This window comes from Leptonotus elevatus, chromosome 4, assembly GCF_054856555.1.
Source record: "Leptonotus elevatus isolate MCC_2025b chromosome 4, RoL_Lele_1.0, whole genome shotgun sequence".
Taxonomy (NCBI): Eukaryota; Metazoa; Chordata; class Actinopteri; order Syngnathiformes; family Syngnathidae; genus Leptonotus; species Leptonotus elevatus.
The window spans coordinates 9396816-9414036 of record NC_141242.1 but is presented as its reverse complement, the minus strand read 5'-3'; the positions used below and the strand labels follow the sequence as shown (position 1 = coordinate 9414036).

General features: G+C 42.0%; 2 protein-coding genes across 2 annotated transcripts; both read right to left on the bottom strand.

Annotated features, from left to right (window-relative positions):
• Window positions 1-20: 20 nt before the first annotated feature.
• On the bottom strand, window positions 21-4122 carry LOC147175433 (high-affinity choline transporter 1-like). The gene is made up of 4 exons (XM_086073864.1): window positions 4109-4122; window positions 3546-3747; window positions 3128-3284; window positions 21-3000 (listed from the first exon to the last, which is right to left on the bottom strand). The coding sequence occupies exons 2-3, from the start codon at window positions 3727-3729 to the stop codon at window positions 3163-3165; spliced, it is 306 nt and encodes a 101-aa protein (XP_085929990.1). The 5' UTR covers window positions 3730-3747; window positions 4109-4122; the 3' UTR covers window positions 21-3000; window positions 3128-3162.
• A 3184-nt stretch (window positions 4123-7306) lies between these two features.
• Window positions 7307-16663, bottom strand: LOC147175432 (high affinity choline transporter 1-like). The gene is made up of 9 exons (XM_086074248.1): window positions 16367-16663; window positions 14607-14808; window positions 14408-14521; window positions 13129-13284; window positions 12849-12997; window positions 12569-12715; window positions 9188-9341; window positions 8670-8887; window positions 7307-8570 (listed from the first exon to the last, which is right to left on the bottom strand). The coding sequence occupies exons 2-9, from the start codon at window positions 14788-14790 to the stop codon at window positions 8043-8045; spliced, it is 1650 nt and encodes a 549-aa protein (XP_085930374.1). The 5' UTR covers window positions 14791-14808; window positions 16367-16663; the 3' UTR covers window positions 7307-8042.
• Between the last annotated feature and the right edge of the window lie 558 nt (window positions 16664-17221).

The following is a 17221-nucleotide window of genomic DNA, read 5'->3' as shown; positions in this document are numbered from 1 at the left end:
ACACATCAGGGAGACAGGAATTGTGAACAAAAGGAGAAACTTTATTGGAACAAGTGGGGACGGGGCGAGAGGAGGCTGGTTGCCGTGACGGGACGGGACCCATACAAAACCGAAACGTGACAGAAATATTGTGTTTCAGTACATACTTTGTGTTAAGGAAAAAAGGCTAAAGATAAAATATGTGCTTTAACATTAAGATCGTAATCCTGAGCTTTAAAATTTTGTTTTGATCAGGCTCCTTTGTTTAAGGCTCAAAACCCTGCTACCGGGGGGGTTGTGCCCTGGTGTTACCATGGCCTGGGGGGCTGTGCTTGCCTGTTCGGGCCGAGGTCGACGGCTCCCCTCATTGGTGGAGGTTCTCGTGCATTCCAAATCCACCACACCAGCATCTACTAATGAATTTGCTTCTCCCACTGGTTGCTGAATCAGTGAAGGCTAGTATGTGTGGATCTCACTCTGCTTCATCTGTCCTTCCTTCCTTTAGTCTTTCCTCTGGTCTCTTGAGGTCACCCTAATCTGTTAGAATTGAGATGTTTCTGGGGTTGGTTTTGCAACTCTGTGGGTGGTGTCTGGTTGGTGATAAAATTCACTTTGTTTCATCTTTTTTTCCTTTGATTCTTCCTTTGGTCTCCTGACAGCTTCACGACTCTGGCGGGACTCTGAAGTGTTCGGTTAAGGTGAAGGGTATGGGATTTTTAATAGGTTTCAGGTTAATTAAAGAGTACAAACTCATACACGCGCACAAACACACGCCCCCCCCCCCCCCCCAAAAAAAATGGACCCATGATGATGACATGATGACTCGGGAAGGCTGCCGAATGAATAATACTGAGCTCTGTAAAGTATTAGGCTTTCCGCCCTATATTACACCGCATGCGTGTGCGTTGCGGATCCGCTCCGCTCCGGCGGCAGAGTCTATTCGTTTCCATCAGCTTGTTCAAATTACACCGGTTGCGTATGCGCTGAGCCCGCCGGACGAATAGACCTATTTTCTATTTTGTGCTAAACGACGCATCCGTTGGCATCCATCAAGTCGCAAAGTAGCAAAGAACACATGGAGCGGGACAGGAAGAATGACGCAGTTTCAAAATAAATAAATTCTGGTTACTTTTCAGAATAAAACACTCACCAGATCCTATATGGCAATAATGTCAGCAAAACGTCATAATGGGCGTAGCCAGGCCTGGAGTCAGCAAGCCAAGTGCTTATTCACGGTTTAAAAACCAGCAAACATGGACGAGGAGAGATTCATAATGTAGGTGGAAAGCCACAAAATTATATATAACACGGCACATCCTTTTTAGAATGACAACCTAAAGAAGGATGCTACATGGAACGTCATATAGCAAAAGCTATGGGAATGGACGGTGAGTTATTACTAACTTCAGTAAAAACTTTTACAATGCAAGGTGTGTAATTTCAAGCAGTAGAGAACACAGGATTGTTGTCGTGCTCAGGGTGTCACAATGTAACATGGAGATGTAAACGCAACAAATGGTAAAAGAAAAAAATAAATAAATAAAAAGGTTCAATCAAAGGAAGTCCACCTCTCTTTCTGCTTCTGACTTTCTGTGTGTTTGTCGTTGTTGTTATTGCCACATTATCTTGTGCGATCACGCGAGACACGGCGACGGAGCAGCCGGACCACAGTTGTCCATGGTATTGACGTGCCCGGCGCACGCAGTCATGGTTGACGTTACAAAACATGGAGTCAACACTAAAATAATTACTGGCCTGTTAGCTCAAATAAGACGCTCATCTTCCTACCAGACGACCCGGGTTCGAGTTCCAATAACTCCTGTTATGGTTCAGTTTATTATATATTATATTTACATGGCCGATAGGGGTCGCTAAACTACAGTACGTAACACTTTGCCGTAATTTGCCACATTTCAAAACGACCTATGTGGTCATAGTAATTGGAGGACTGTTTCTCAGTGTCAGCTGTAGGGAAGTCTATTTGTCCACAGCTGTTAAACACGGGTCAATGTGGCGGCCATGTTGGCAGGAGCGACTTTCTTATCAAAACAATGGACAGGTGGCGAACGTTAGCTTAGCATCCACCATAGGCACGCAGCTCAAAAGGAGGGTGTCGTATCTACTTATTCATATCTATGGCTGTTTTTTTTTTTTTTTTTTTTTTTTACTCTTGTCATGTAAGCTACATGTCTCTTAAACATTTCATTTTTGGTAAAGAGTTGTCTTTTTGGGGGGGGTAGAGCCCTTTTATCAATGGCATTTCAAGCTACATTGTGCTTCATGAACACGACCAGTTGCATACCTTTACTACCCCCAACATGGTAAATTTGGATAAACTTTACAACTTTTCAAATAGCTGCCTTTGATATTTATTTACGATAATTTGATACTGTGCTGACCATTTTCAAGTTACCGGGTACTAAAAAATTATGAATTAATAATTTTGTAGTGTATTGGGTGTTTTTAGACCACTAAAAAGTACTTCAGTGAAATGATGATGACACCTTTCCCCAATTATTTAAGTTAGTTAACTTGAGATTCCACCGTATGCTCAAAGTGTCGCTGTGATGATCAAATGTGATATACGGTTGTTTTCATGCAGCGACCATCTACAATAACAGAAAAAAGTAATAAAATAAAGCAAAAATATTTGACCAAAATGAGAAAGCTTGAGATGGGCTGTTTGTGCGATGTCAGTCACCGCAGGACAGAGAATCATAAACGGAATACAGAGCCACTAAAACACAAAACAAACACGAGTTAGTCATAACCAGTATGATTGCAAAGTGCATAGAAAAGCTGATTTTTAAAACAAAGGGCGCCTTATCGTTCACAGAGCGACTGCAATCACGCGACCTTGGTACCGATCCTTGATAGCTCACCAGACTGACAAATATGAAGGACAGTTGGATGATATCCGTGTACGCAACGGCGTAGAGGCCTCCTGAAAACGTGTAGATGATAGAGATGGCCGCAGAGATCAGGATGGAGATTGTGGATGGATTATACTCATCGTCCCCCCTGAAAATGACATGCAATATTGAATCCAAGAAAAATAAACACAACATGAGCATGTAGCCACATTCGACATATTTGAATATGAATTATTCATTTATTTATTAAAAAGCCTTGAAATTCAATGACTAACCTAGAGCAGCGAGGATGCAGGCAACCCACAAAATATCACTGATCAAAGGAGGAATTAATATTGCTGTTGTGAACAACTGGGCCGTAGCGATTCTGAAAAGGGTCCAACATGGTCACGTAGCGTTTGGACCTCATTTGTTTCGCAAAAAACAATCCTCCTTGACAGACAGACAACAGACCAAAGTCAATTGTTTTGATGATTTCCACTTGAAGAAAGAGCCTTGGGTTAATATTGAAACACACACAATATTATATTTTTCATAGTAGCTAATTTTGTGTTTTAAAATAATAATGTTGTGTTGTAATACGGCAGTCCGATCCGCATCAGCCAATCACGGCCTTACTGAAAATAATGTTCGGTACGCTGGCTTATACGAAACGAATACGTCAATGTCTACATTTTTTCAAACTAATCTTACCTGTCATGGTAAAAACGCCAATCAGGACGTTGATGTTGCGTCCCCCGACGATGGTGACTTCGCTCTTTTTGCCGGCGCATTTCTTCTCCACTTTCTTTGATTTGCGTGCCGCCAAGATGCCAGTCAGCAGGATGACGGCGTAAAAGGCAATCACAGCCACGAGTCCGGCCACATGCACGGCCATGCTTGCAAACTGATGATACTGACAAAAAACATTTATCCAAGTTTAAGCACAAGGCATTAATGAGGCTCACATGGTTAAACATTAAACAACATAAAACAATTTTAAAGGGCAGTTTTATTTTTGCCTCTTTTTTTTAAATGAAGTCCTATGAAAGAAATATGTCAAAATGATTGGCCTTTGGTTTATTATTGTATATTACGGGAGATTATTGTGATTTTCCAAAACCATATCAAGGAGTCATAAATGTCGGCGATACACAGCAGACTCCGCAGTATAACAAAGGACACACTCCATTGTCAGAAAGGAGTCCAATTATTTACTTTTTACCTTCAAGCACCAACATACTGTACCCAAGTGGTTTCCTTTACAGCTGACATACTTGTTGCACAATGTTCTGACACACCCTTCCAAAGTGAGGCGCCTAAATCCGATTGTGACTTAATGCCTCTGGCCATTCTTCGTCTCTGTCTGGCATCCTTCCATTCAGACGTCGTTTTGCTTTGGACAGAGAAAAAAATCCCGACCTTTGATCGTGTCTCCTGGTCTGGAGTCGAGAGGTTACGAAGATGGTCGTTATTTGATTCCAGTGATTTCACCAATGATGTCCTCAAGTAGACCTTCATAAATGGGTTCTGTCTAATAATGGTTGCTTGGAAAATTTAGTCTGTGACTGACGAGCTTCAACACCCTGGACCTGATGATCAGATTGGGTCTGGGAATCTTCTTCATCTGTTCCACTCAGTCTTATCAGTGTCCTTTACCTCACTGTCCTTCATCTGACTTGACATTTTGAAATCCCTAACTTAAATGTGAATGAATGAATTGAAACTTTTAAACTCAAACTTGAACAATTAAACAACACACTGGACTGCAATGTCACTTAGTAAAATTTCGATTTAAGAAATTGATTATCTTTAACAGGCATTCAATGATTAGCTTTCTTCTTCTTCTTCTTCTTTTTTTAAAGACAATATAAGGTTTGTATTTACCTTCACTAGTTTCAACGTTCACTACCGCCTTCTTCAAAAGTTGTCAGCTTTGGCAGCCCCCCCCCCAATTCGCAATTTATGAGAACAAAATTTGCAAGGAGACAAATTACTGTCGCGTATGTCCGGACTTGCCCGCTGGCTTCCTTAGGATGTTTTATTACCGTGAAAACTACATTACATACGAAACACAGTTACTTTAACATAAAGGGAAATTCACACACAGCATGAATATCAAGAAATAAAATGTATACCTGAGAACAAATCGGGGGGGGGGGGGGGGGGGGCAATGGTTGGATGCATGCTATATGGGAATAAATCGTCTTCTTCAGTCTTCTTGTTTTACATCTGGTTCGCAAGGTGAGGTGAAAGTATTCCAACTTCTCAAAAAGCAAGCTAAAATCGTAAGAGCAGACCAACAGGATGTTTACCTTTCAAAATAAAAGTTCACAAGGAAACGCCATTGTATCCAAAAGCAAAAAAACAAAACTTGCCCCACACCCCATGATTGGTCGTTACCCATTTCCTCAGCACAGGTGATGTCATCCTCAGATGACAGCTTGTGGCAAAAATGAGTAAAATATTAACTTTTTACGGCTGAAAATGGATCGATAAGTCAAATTGTGGCAGTAGTAAGAAGCGTATACGACTGACTGGAAACACGTCTTTATTCATCAACTGCCAACAATAGAATGGCGAATATTGCGCCTACAAACATTCATATATATATTTTTATTATTATTTTTTCAACCATTGGTAAAGCGTTCCCACGAAGAATGCACAATTAACAAGTATATTGTGTCACCTTTAAAACAGTGTTGTGTGAGTCCATTTCAATCGTTGTAACAATCCGGTACTTCTCAAGAGTTCAAGAGAGGGCATCAACCAAGGTCGCCATCTTGGGGTCAAGCTGCAGAACACGGGCAAGCGGAGCTCTACCAAAAACACGTGATCTCCAATTACGTCTTTTTCTTTATTTTTTTATATTTTTTTTACTAAGCCTAAACGTAACTATAACACTAAACGTAATCATAAGCTTAACTCAAGCTAACGTCAAGTTGTATTATTTGTATTTTTGAGTATATTTCGTTGTTTTAAATAAGACGACTGTTGGCGCTTTCGTCACCACCGGAAACACGTGACACCCCCATTTGAACACCAAAGTTGTAGCGTAGCGCCACTGAATGGCGAATGTGGCGTAATTATACGCTTCACGTTGGTTTGTCTGAACTAGGTGGATGGAATCTGAATTATGTCGTGATGGAAATATTAATTTACAAAAGCGTTAGCCTCTGTGAATTTTGAAGTCAGTTAGAATATGCATATATATTGACGTGGTGCTGCACTAGACACGTCAGCAAATTAAGTGAACCTGTCTGTTTGTTCACTTAATTTGACAGTCATGTACATTGCTGTAAAATGATAACTGTTGACTGAACATTGAGTGATGAAGAAGAGCGGAAAACAATAACAAATTTCCTTTCAATTTAAGCAGAGTTGGTTTACACATAATACATTTATGCTTCTAAAGTTCTAGGAAGCCTACTCCTCAATTGTGCAGGATTGTTGGATTAAGCATGCTGCAATACCCCGAGTCTTAAGTGGCATAAAACGCCCATAGTTATATTTAAAAAGAATAATAATAATAAATAAAAAATAAAAACTGTCAATTTCCCTTCCCTTATATCTAGCCCAGGGCTCATTACCTTTCCATTTGAAATACCACTCTTGCCAATTCAAGCATTTTAAAACTTATGGCTCGAATGCAAGTACTTGAAAATTTGGGAATAACTCACAATTAAGGACTCGTAACTTTTTATTTAGGTGTAAACAAATAACGCGTCACATGCAATTGAAAACAAGTTTGAGGATAACACCCTGTGGCGATATGGTGTAATAAAACACAATCAATAAAACATTTTTAGAGTAAACCAACCGACTCCAAATATTTCTCCATAGAACATGAGAATTGCAAACTGAGTACACAACATAACATAGAATCGTGCATTCGAACAAGACAAAAGGAAAATAAAACAAAACAAAAAAAGAGGTCTAATCAGACAATAAATTCTTCAAATTCAAATTTCCTACATGTTTGTATACTGTTTTGTTCAAATTCACTAAATCGTTGATTTTAAATAGTATAGCTTGTTTAAAAACAAAATAAGTACTTGCTTTAAAAAAAAAAAAAGCGTTTCGCGTGTTTCCGGCTGCCAATGTGGAGTAAACATTTTTGGCTGGAGAGTACGTTTGAACGTATTTAAACTACTTCCGTACTTATACCTTTGAGTGAAGATACTGCTTTTTGTGTTTGTGTTACACTATGAGTATTTTTAAGTGACACTGCAATCGGCCTGTATTTTGTATTGTGCCAACTTTCTTAAGTACTTTCTAACACTGTTACAGGGAAGACTTATTTTGTGCAGAACAACTTCCCAAGGTTATACGATTGTAGTGTGAAGATTTTTTTTTATTTTGAACCAATTGAGTATGTAAGTTAATTGACTGTTTAATTGCCTTGTATTTCAATTAAGCCCTTACCAGCAGTGAATGTGGTAGTATGCGATAATGTGAAATAAAAACATTGACTGTTCAGTTTTTGTTGATTTATTAAAATGAAGAAAAACACCGATTCGAATGAGGCCCCAGGTAATTATTTCTGCTTGGGGTCCCGAAGAGACCCATCGCCTCTGATCGCTGTCATTTGGGCCCACGGGAGCTAGCGTTAGCTTTCTGTACAGCCGTTCAGCCCCATTGAGCTCTCTGCTGTCCCAAATGAGTTATTACAGTTGCATGGCTACCCCAGGCCCAGTCGAACCAAGAGCAATACAATATGTAACAAGTTTGTGTAGCGTTTTAAAGCAATTCTTAATACTTGTCAAGCATTTTTAACACCAAAAATAGTAGAAAACGCCAGTAGAACACTGGTAAACACTTGACAATAAGTTTCTGAGTATGAAGTGTCGCCCCCTAACAGTTCTTATTGAGTGCAAAGAGGTCCAATAGCTTCCGAGGAGGTCAGAGAATAGAAATATAATAACATCACATGGACCAGTTTTACTACAAAGTTGACAGAAATAGGTGGTATGGAAAAAAGGATAAAGATAAAATATGGGCTTCAAAATTGAGATCGTAATCCTGAGATTTTACAGTAGTAGTTGCCTTAAAATTTTGCCTCTTTTGTTTCGGGCTCAACACTCTGCCAAAAGCTTTGGGCTCCCTTTCACCGCAATATTCAATACTTTGTAGAAGAAACTACAGGATAGAAAATATCTAAGAATGTGTGCATAAATATGCATGAAATAAGGTATGGCTGATACTATGTGCCTATAATGCTGTATTAAAAACATAATTCTTTTCGTCATTGAAAGTTTGCATTGGTCTCTCCTCCTCTTCTTCTTCAGCCTCCATTTTCTCTTTGAACGCATCAAACACATCCCAGGACTGAGGAATCAGCTGGTGGGAGAAGCCCAACTGGACCAGCCAAGACACGAGAACCACAGCCGCCAGGGAAACGAACGCAATCAGAGTCCGGAAGGGAAAGTACTGCGTGACGGCGCCGTCCTCCTCCCGCCATCCCGGGTAGAGCAGCACAGGCGGGATGCTGAGCGCCGGCTCGCCGCTCAGAATACGCAGCAGCAGAGCTATTACGTAACCACTGATGGCACCGTAGCAATTGGCAGAGCGGAGGTGCACCACGCAGGCCAGCTGCGGGGTCACAACGCAGTAGAGAAGGTCGGTCGCGAGCAGCCAGAGAGCAAGGATGCTGCTCTTGTTAAAGGCCAGACCGGTTCCAGCCAGGCCCACCAGCAGCACACTAATCTTAATCACCCACGTCAGCTCTCTGTCTGATGCCTGAAAAACAAACAGACCCCCCCCCCAAAAAAAAAAAACATCACGAAAACGTCATGTTGCGGCGCTCATTGTTGAACCAGTCACGCATCTCGCACACACCTGCTTCCTCAAAGTCGTCTTGTATATGTTCTGTGTGAACATGGATGCCGATGACAGCAACGTTGAGTCCATGGAGGACATAACTGCTGCTGCTATAGCGCCAATGCCTAACACTGACACCCAGGTGGGTGTGATGTAGCACAGAGCCAACGGCAGGACATTCCCCGCCTCTCCGCGCTCATAAGGTGGGGGTAGACCGTATTCTGTCTGGTTCCAGTCTTAGAGAGAAGATATAGAGGCACATACACAGACAAGATAGGGAAAAGAAATGGCGGTAATGGGGACAAAAAGTAGGTATGAGGCCGAGTTAATTATCACATTAGGAACCAAGACGAACTTCCTTCATTTCTTTGACGCGCATGTTCAACTACTTTAATAGTGGAAAAAGAAAAGAAAACCCTTCCGAACCAAACGGATGACATTGTGTATCTGTGATGGTTGGACGCCGCGCATGCATTTCAGCGACCTGACCTCTAATACTACATACGGTGGGGAGTGGCTACAGGTTGTGCGTTTACCTGCAGATGCAGCCACGGCTCCAATGATGACGGAGGGGATTCCCATAATAAACGAAAAGCCAGCAGCAGCAAAGCAGGTAACCTGAGCCTTGGATGAGGAGGCCGCTGCAAGGATCCTCTGGTGCAAAGACTGGTATGCCAGTCCACCTAAAGCCTGCAACATACATAAATTCATCAAGTGTATCAATGATTCATCTTTTAAGTTTTTACTAAATAAAAAAATTATATATATATATATATAAATAAATCGCCATTCTCATTTAGTACGATTCAGATTCGATTTTTAAAAGTCCCAAATCGATTTTATTCAAGTTATTTTATACCGTCTTCCCTTTGGTTGTGTGTGCCTTTATTGGGAGCGCTGTTCATGTTGTACCCGATTTGGCCACTGAGGGGCAGTGTGGTTCCACGCGGTCTGATACACTGTTAAGTTGTAGCCACATTAGAGAGCAGAAGAAAAAAGTCACGATCAAGTTATTCCAATAAAAGTTGCTTTTTTTGCAGCGTGGAGCCGTTCTTTTGGGTGATAAAAGTGCCGCGAGTAGAGCGCTAATTTGCAATAGCGAGTCAGACTGGAGTAGATCATTACGATTCCTTGAACATCTATAAATTGAAGCACAGATCTTTGTCAATCAAATGATGTTGAATCAAAAACCGTTCTTAATCGAAAATCGATTCGGAATTGAATCGCACACCCAAAAATCGGAATCAAATCGATATATGACAACTAAATATAATGTGCGCCTGTTCTGGAGCTCAGATTTCATTCTTGTTGAGAGGCGAGTGAAGTTGCGTGCAGGCACGATTCTCATGTTAACTGGTGTATCCCCTGCCGCGGGATCGTACAACTTTTACCAGAGAAGTGGAGATTCTTTGAAAACGTTCCTTCTAAACAGGTATTTAAACTTCAAACATCTGGAACAAAACCGAAAAAACATCAACATTCATCAGTCGTCTGAGCTTGTCCTATGTATTTCGGAGATTTCCTACTGCGTGTGAGGTCTTTGAACGCACCTATTGACCATTTGCACCGACGTCACGTGATCACGTGACTGCCCTACGACGGACGGCGGAAGGAAATGATTGTTGAATGGAAGTGGACGTGACCCGGAGCCACTTAGCAACTGTTATTTTACAAATTAAAAGTTATTATTGCCCATCGAGCCATGGAATCTACTACTTCAACCGAAGTTCGCCTGTCAGTCGAAGTTGCACATTTAGTCGCGGCTCAGAGCGCGATATTTACTTTAGTTGGAGAGCGCTAGTTTGAAAACAGCCCTTACTTTCTGTTGCCTGCTGTTTTGACCAAGTTAATCAAATCGCCGACTTTGCCGGAATTCACAGCGCACGACCTATATCATTACGTAGTCAATGCCGTCTCTTCTCCTTAATAGAACTTGTATTATACCTTAATATAATACACTGCCCCTCAGTGGCCAAATCGGGTACAACATGAACAGCGGGGCTGATTGAAAAGCTTGTCGCTGGCTGAGTCTCTGGGACGAGATGCTACGCTCACACCGGGGGACAATATACCTCGTAATGCAAAGGTAAAACTTGTTTATCATGCGAACCGACTTATTTTTACATAGTCCGTTCTATATTGAAACGCTGTGATGACGTTATGTTACCATGTTTACTAGCATGGAACGAATCGTAGTGGCAAGCTATGCAGTCATTTCATGAATACGACTCCGGCTCCAGAGTGGAAAACTCCAAGCACAAAGACGAAATCCCTCATTATTAAACAGTCAAATGCACTTAATAGTTTTGAAGAAGGTGCATTTTAAAACCAAGCTGTGTGTTCGTGCAGTTGGAGTGGACGCTAACTATCTGGCTCGTTAATTTGAAACACGCAATTTGACACCTGTTACAATCTTTGTTAGAGTGTACGTTTACTAGTCAAATGTATGCACATTTATCTACTAACCTCGCAAAAAATGATCGCTGCAAATCCGTGAATACTTTGTGGGCTGCCAGTAAACATTTGTTTTACTCCTTTGTCTGCCTGTACAACCGACCGCAAAGCAAGATATGACCATTTTAAAAGATAATTGATTAGAGAAAGGACTTTACGCTGTACGAGATTCAATGGTTGCAATACAGGCAAGTGGCTCTTCTGCCGTCCAGTGACTGTGACGTCGCGTGCAAAAAGGTCAATAGTCGAGTGCAGAACGCGAGCGAGTTCTTTTGTTTCTCTGCGATAAATATTTGTTTCTTGTTGCAAAACCTTGTTTCTAAAACTGAAAAACACACGTGTTCGTTATGTGTTTATTGAAAAACATGCGTTGTACCCGCAGTAGGGGATGCAGAATGAGACTGGCGACCCATCAGAACGACCTTGCCCACTGTTGCCGCGTGTGAACGCAAAGGAGTGGGCCAAACACAACCTCTTAAGGCCAGACTGTCTGTACCAGGAATTCGAAGTCTTTGGGCTTTTTTCGATGTGAAAGCGCCTAATGTGGCGTCCATGTTGGCAGGGGCGACTTTCCCATCAAAACAGCTGTTTGTCAATATTTGCGTCAAATGATAAATGAACGGACAAGAGCGCTAATTGAGAAGAGTGTTATATGGACGGAGGTGGTTGGCATGCTAGCAGGGGAGTCTTTTCAAATGTAATGGAGTATAAACATTAGCTTAGCGACCACCATAGGCACGTTGCTCAAAAGGAGTGCGTCGTATCTACCTATTCATATCTATGGCTGATTTTTACACGGGTGCGAGTCTACTCGTCGAACGTGCTATTTTCGGCTTTTTGTTGTTGTTGTAAATCCCTTATCTATGGCGTGTAATCGTAACGGAGGTGAAAAAAGGAAGCGCTAAAATCGTGCTTTATGAACGTGACCAGATGCACGTCATTATCGCCCCCTCCCCCAAACACAAACAGGTTCAAGCCTTTCAAAAAAATTATACTGTACTGGGCATTTTTAGAACCTCCCCAGCCAGATTGATTATTGGGGTAGTTCTTCACATTATCAATCTGGTACTTCACTAGGCAGACCCGTTCGGGAAAGGCGGGGCTTGCTGTACAATACTTCGAGCTGATTGGATGATGCGGCATCTTTGCACATTTTGTTTTGACCAATCAAGGCAATGGGTGAAACTCTCGTCTTCCGTCTCGTCTTCGAGCACGAACGTCTTTACCAGGTAAAAATGTACGAAACTCCTCTCGCTGTTCAAATTCAATAAGGAAACGTGAGTAATTCTGCGAGAACATAATCAATTGCAGCATCCATTCGTCTGTTAGGTTTTTTTTTGTGTGTTTTTTAGTGCTCCTGGAAAACAAAAAGTGACATACACAGCTATCATGCAGTGATGATCTATAACAGAAACAATATATATATATTTTTTAAAATCATATAATGAAGCAAAATATCTGACCAACATGAGAAAGTCATCTGTCCATTTTCCTGCGTCCTCAAGCTTCACTTCTCCCAACCATGAGTGGATGGCTGACTGGTTGAGATGGGCTGTTTGTGCGATGTCAGTCACCGCAGGACTGAGAATCATAAACGGAATACAGAGCCACTAAAACACAAAACAAACACGAGTTAGTCATGAGAGTGCGAAACGTGCGAAAAAAAAACAAAAACATTTTTCAAACAAAGGCCGCTTTTTCACTGCAATCACGCGACCTTGGTACCGATCCTTGATAGCTCACCAGACTGACAAATATGAAAGACAGTTGGATGATATCCGTGTACGCAACGGCGTAGAGGCCTCCTAAAAAAGTGTAGATGATAGAGACGGCCGCAGAGATCAGGATGGAGACAACTGATGATACTTCAAGGATGATGCTCATCGTCCCACCTAGAAATGACACAACATTAAACCATTAGCAAAACAAACGCAGCATTAATGCAAGGACCACATTCAGTGATCACAATTGAAGAGGAATTATTCATTCATTCATTCAAAAGCCTTGAAATTCAATGACTAACCTAGTGCAGTGAGGATGCAGGCAACCCACAAAATATCGCTGAGCAAAGCGGGAAGTAATATTGCGGTAGTGAACAACTGGCCGTAGCGATTCTGGAAAGGGTCCAACATGGTCACGTAGCGTTTGGACCTCATTTGTTTCGCAAAAAACAATCCTCCTTGAGAAGACAGACAACAGACCAAAGTTAACCGCTTTCCACTAAAGGAGCCTTGGGTTAATATTCAAACTTAAACAATGACTGAATGTTCATTAATCTTTTACTGAGGTTCGAGTGACATTGAATACCAATTGAAGTCAGTAAATTCATTTGCGGGGGGGGGGGGGGGGGGGGTCATCACGCCTTCATCCAGAAAAAGAAAACAATCATGTGTTTGATGTATTATTTCGGATTATTTCTTTGTCCCCAAAAATGGTCTCGGAGATGACAAAAGGGGCCTTCGACTGTCCTGCTGTCAATAACGTTGGTCTCTCCAGATGCCCGTTATTTGACCTATAGGAGAAGGGCGTTTAGTTCTTGGGTCTTTTGGTTCCACTGCGAGACAAGAGGAGGAGGTTCAAATGACGGAAGGGCCGTGGGCCAAGTTAATTTCGGAGGAGATAAGCTGCCGATGTCCACAACGCGGAATTTGCCATCAAAGAACATCTCATCGCCCACCTTTTTTGAATCCTCCGGTAGGTATTAACATGTCACATGACCCTAAAATCTCAGCCTCATGATCAACCACATGGTTCGTGAAGGACGACGGACCGACACTGGACTTGCAGGTCAACTATGTAACATAATACATTGCAAATGCAACAACGTAAGTCTGGTCATCTGGCAAATACGCAACGACAAGGCTGCCGCATGCAGTGGGAGCCGGCTAGTAAACGAGTGGATCATGGGACGGATTATATTTAGAACAGATATAACAATAATCAAGTAATTAAAGAAAAAAGAAAATATTATTCAAAAATTAGAGGCGTCAGACGATTAATTTTTTAAAATTCTAATTAATCGCATTACTTCAATAGTTATAACTCATGACTAATCACATTTTATATCTGCTCTAAATGTACAATATATTATTTTCCTCGGTTTTCATACTTTTAACAAAAGTGGAAAAAAAATGTGAAACTAACAGAAATAGTTCAAATGAATTTTTGACGTCTATAGTCGTCAATGGCAGTGAATGAGTTAACAATAAACGGTATTAAATAATTACATGTATGAACATACTTTCCCCAACCAAATCCTGCCATAATTTTAACGACGACTGTTTCCCTCTTCAGACACTCACCTAACAGAAAATTCAAAAGATAAGCAGGAGGGCCAAAAGCCCAGACGAGACCTTGAGTCGGAGAGTAAACAGCCTCGGCAGTCCCCATAATGTAACCTCCTCCAACCCATGTTGCTAAAAGGAAACCGATAAGAAACACAAGTCAATAATCAAATCAAAGCATTAATAAGAGACAAATTTGAGAAAAAACTAATCTTACCTGTCATGGTAAAAACGCCAATCAGGACGTTGATGTTGCGTCCCCCGACGATGGTGACTTCGCTCTTTTTGCCGGCGCATTTCTTCTCCACTTTCTTTGATTTGCGTGCCGCCAAGATGCCAGTCAGCAGGATGACGGCGTAAAAGGCAACCACGGCCACGAGTCCGGCCACATGCACCGCCATGCTTGCAAACCGATGACACTGACAAAAAAAAAAACATAACCCGACAATAAACTCAAGGTTTATGAGCCTCGCATGGTTAAACATTCATTTCTCGCTCGCTCTCCCGACTGTATAAGCCTCGCCGGCTTCCGCTTCCACTATTCGCAAACGCGAGGTGAGATCAAGTTCTAATCATATTTATGCAGAGCGCTACTTAGCGGCAGCGAGCAGGGAAATCTATTTATATGGTCGCAACCAGTTTGCCGGCTTGAAGAAGCGTGGATCACTGACAAACAGGAAGACGATCGAAGCTGTGCACCTTTGCTCTGGCGCGACCTAATCGAAACAGATGCTGAGAGACGGTCGCATCCCTCGACTGTACTGGGGCTGCTCGACAATAACATTTTCATAAATCGGCAACAAGCTTTTTGACTGTCTTTTAATTGGCTCGTTCGATGTGAAGAAGTTTGGCAGCGAGCCTCGTTTGTGGGGGATGTACATTGTAAATGTCCCAAATCAACCAAGTTGACATAAGTGATTTTTGATATGTGTGAACCAATTAACACTTAATGTAAGCTAATGTTATTTCAACAAAGTTAAGAGACGCTGGCTGAAAGAGAAGCCGCCAGGCAGGCTTCCCGTTCTTGGACAGGCCTTTTTAGGGATCAATAATGTCATCCGAGTCTGAAGATCAGAAAATGTTTCTTATCGTTTACATTATGAGGGGGGGTCTTCTGGTTCACAGGTTCTTCTGGGAGTCATAAAATGTCCAAGCTATACGCTGTCAGGGAAAATTCATTTTTCGAAGGGTCGCAGCTGAGAGTGGCGGCCAACCAACCGCAAGGCATACAGAGAAATGGCCGTTCACAGTACGGACAATATAGTCGTCAGTAAACCTTCAAAAATATGTTTTTCAAATGTAGGAGGCTGCCGGATGCAACTCCAACCCCAAACGTGAGCTGTGAGGCAGAAGTGCTAACCACCTCGCCACTGTGCTGCAAAAATGTCGTAGATATCTCACTTTATTTTTTCGCTACAGCAAGGCTGCCAACCTTGCCTGTGCCAGTATAGGTCACCAGTTTTTGTCTTTCTCTTCTTCTTTTTTTTGTGGGGTGGGGGAAGAAGGGGTGAGGTGGGCACTATAAATTTTAAACGTAGGTGCTCCGCACTTATACATTGAATTAGTTTTAAATCTTCATTATGAGCTGAAAAAAATGCATTTTCTGTTAGTAGGCTACAAATGTGATGGGGTGGGGAGGGGACGCTTTTATAGCTTTCTCCTCATCTACACTCACTAGCACAATACAATACATTCACTCACAGGGCGAGAGAAAGAAAAACGTCAAATGTATGCAAGTAGGTCCATCCGTGTGACTTGTGCTACATTACAGGTAGGCTACATCATACATGACGCTAACGGTTTGTACGTATGTGTGAAATGCGCGGGCTTAAAAAAAAATCCGTTAAAGCGACCGCGGGCCGATGAGCTCCATCCACCTGCCATCGTCAGAAGATAAAAAAAAAATATATATATATATATATATATATATATATCTTAATTGAAACATATCAAAGGGGCCTCCACGTTCAAACTCACCGCTCTGCGAAACGTCGGAACGGTCTGCTGCTGCTGCTGCTGCTGCTTGCTCCTCTCCTCTCCTCTCTTTTCACATCTGCCTTCCTCCCCCCTCGCAGGTTATCAAGTCCTCGAAGCTCGACTCCCTCTGCTCTATTGTTCGTCCTCGGCCAGCTGCCCTAATCGTGCTGCGTTCACATGCCGTCACGGCGAGTGGAAAATTTCAGAAACATGACCCCGGATAGTGTGGCACTGCCTACTACCCTAAACCCACGCACCCACGCACGCACGCACGCACGGCCGCTGGTTACTCGCCACGGTAGAGACGTCATCGTGTCGACGTCAGAAGCCCTGTGCGAATGGCCACGTGATACGTTATATATGTTTTTAGACTCGAAAATATCTCTATGTTGATGGGCAAATGGCGGCTCAAATGGCGCATGCGCATGCCCCTTGGTGAATTATTATTATTACTATTTTATAAACCTAAAATAAATAGTTGATAAAAACATTGATAAAGATTCAATGTATGTTTTCCAAGGGCAAAAAATTGAAATGCTGTGGGGGCTTCCAGGCAAAACAGGGCGGGGTGGGGTGGGTGGGGGGCAAAATATTTAAAACAAACAAACCAAAAAACAACAGAAGAATTAGAACAACAAAAGAAAAATCCTTGGGGGTGGGGCGGATGAGAGAACATGAATATGCAAATCCACGGCTGCCGAACAGCGAGGTTGGAGTGGTGGGCTGTAAGTTGTAATATCACCATTCACCCCTAGATGGCAGAACGAGCTTAGTTGCACAGTTACAATGAGAGTAGACCTCAAATTGTTTGTGCATTTGGAATAATATATATATTGGACAAACATAATATGATTA

Bases quoted from the DNA above. Each gene is read 5' to 3' on its own strand.
- LOC147175433 (XM_086073864.1), bottom strand. From the start codon at position 3,729: ATGGCCGTGCATGTGGCCGGACTCGTGGCTGTGATTGCCTTTTACGCC. The intron at 3,285-3,545 runs GTAAGATTAGTT...CTGTCTGTCAAG, and splicing joins TGGCGTTTTTACCATGACAG to GAGGATTGTTTTTTGCGAAA.
- LOC147175432 (XM_086074248.1), bottom strand. From the start codon at position 14,790: ATGGCGGTGCATGTGGCCGGACTCGTGGCCGTGGTTGCCTTTTACGCC. The intron at 13,285-14,407 runs GTGAGTGTCTGA...TGTCTTCTCAAG, and splicing joins TCTTTTGAATTTTCTGTTAG to GAGGATTGTTTTTTGCGAAA. The intron at 9,342-12,568 runs GTCAGATATTTT...TGTATGTTGCAG, and splicing joins CAGATGACTTTCTCATGTTG to GCTTTAGGTGGACTGGCATA.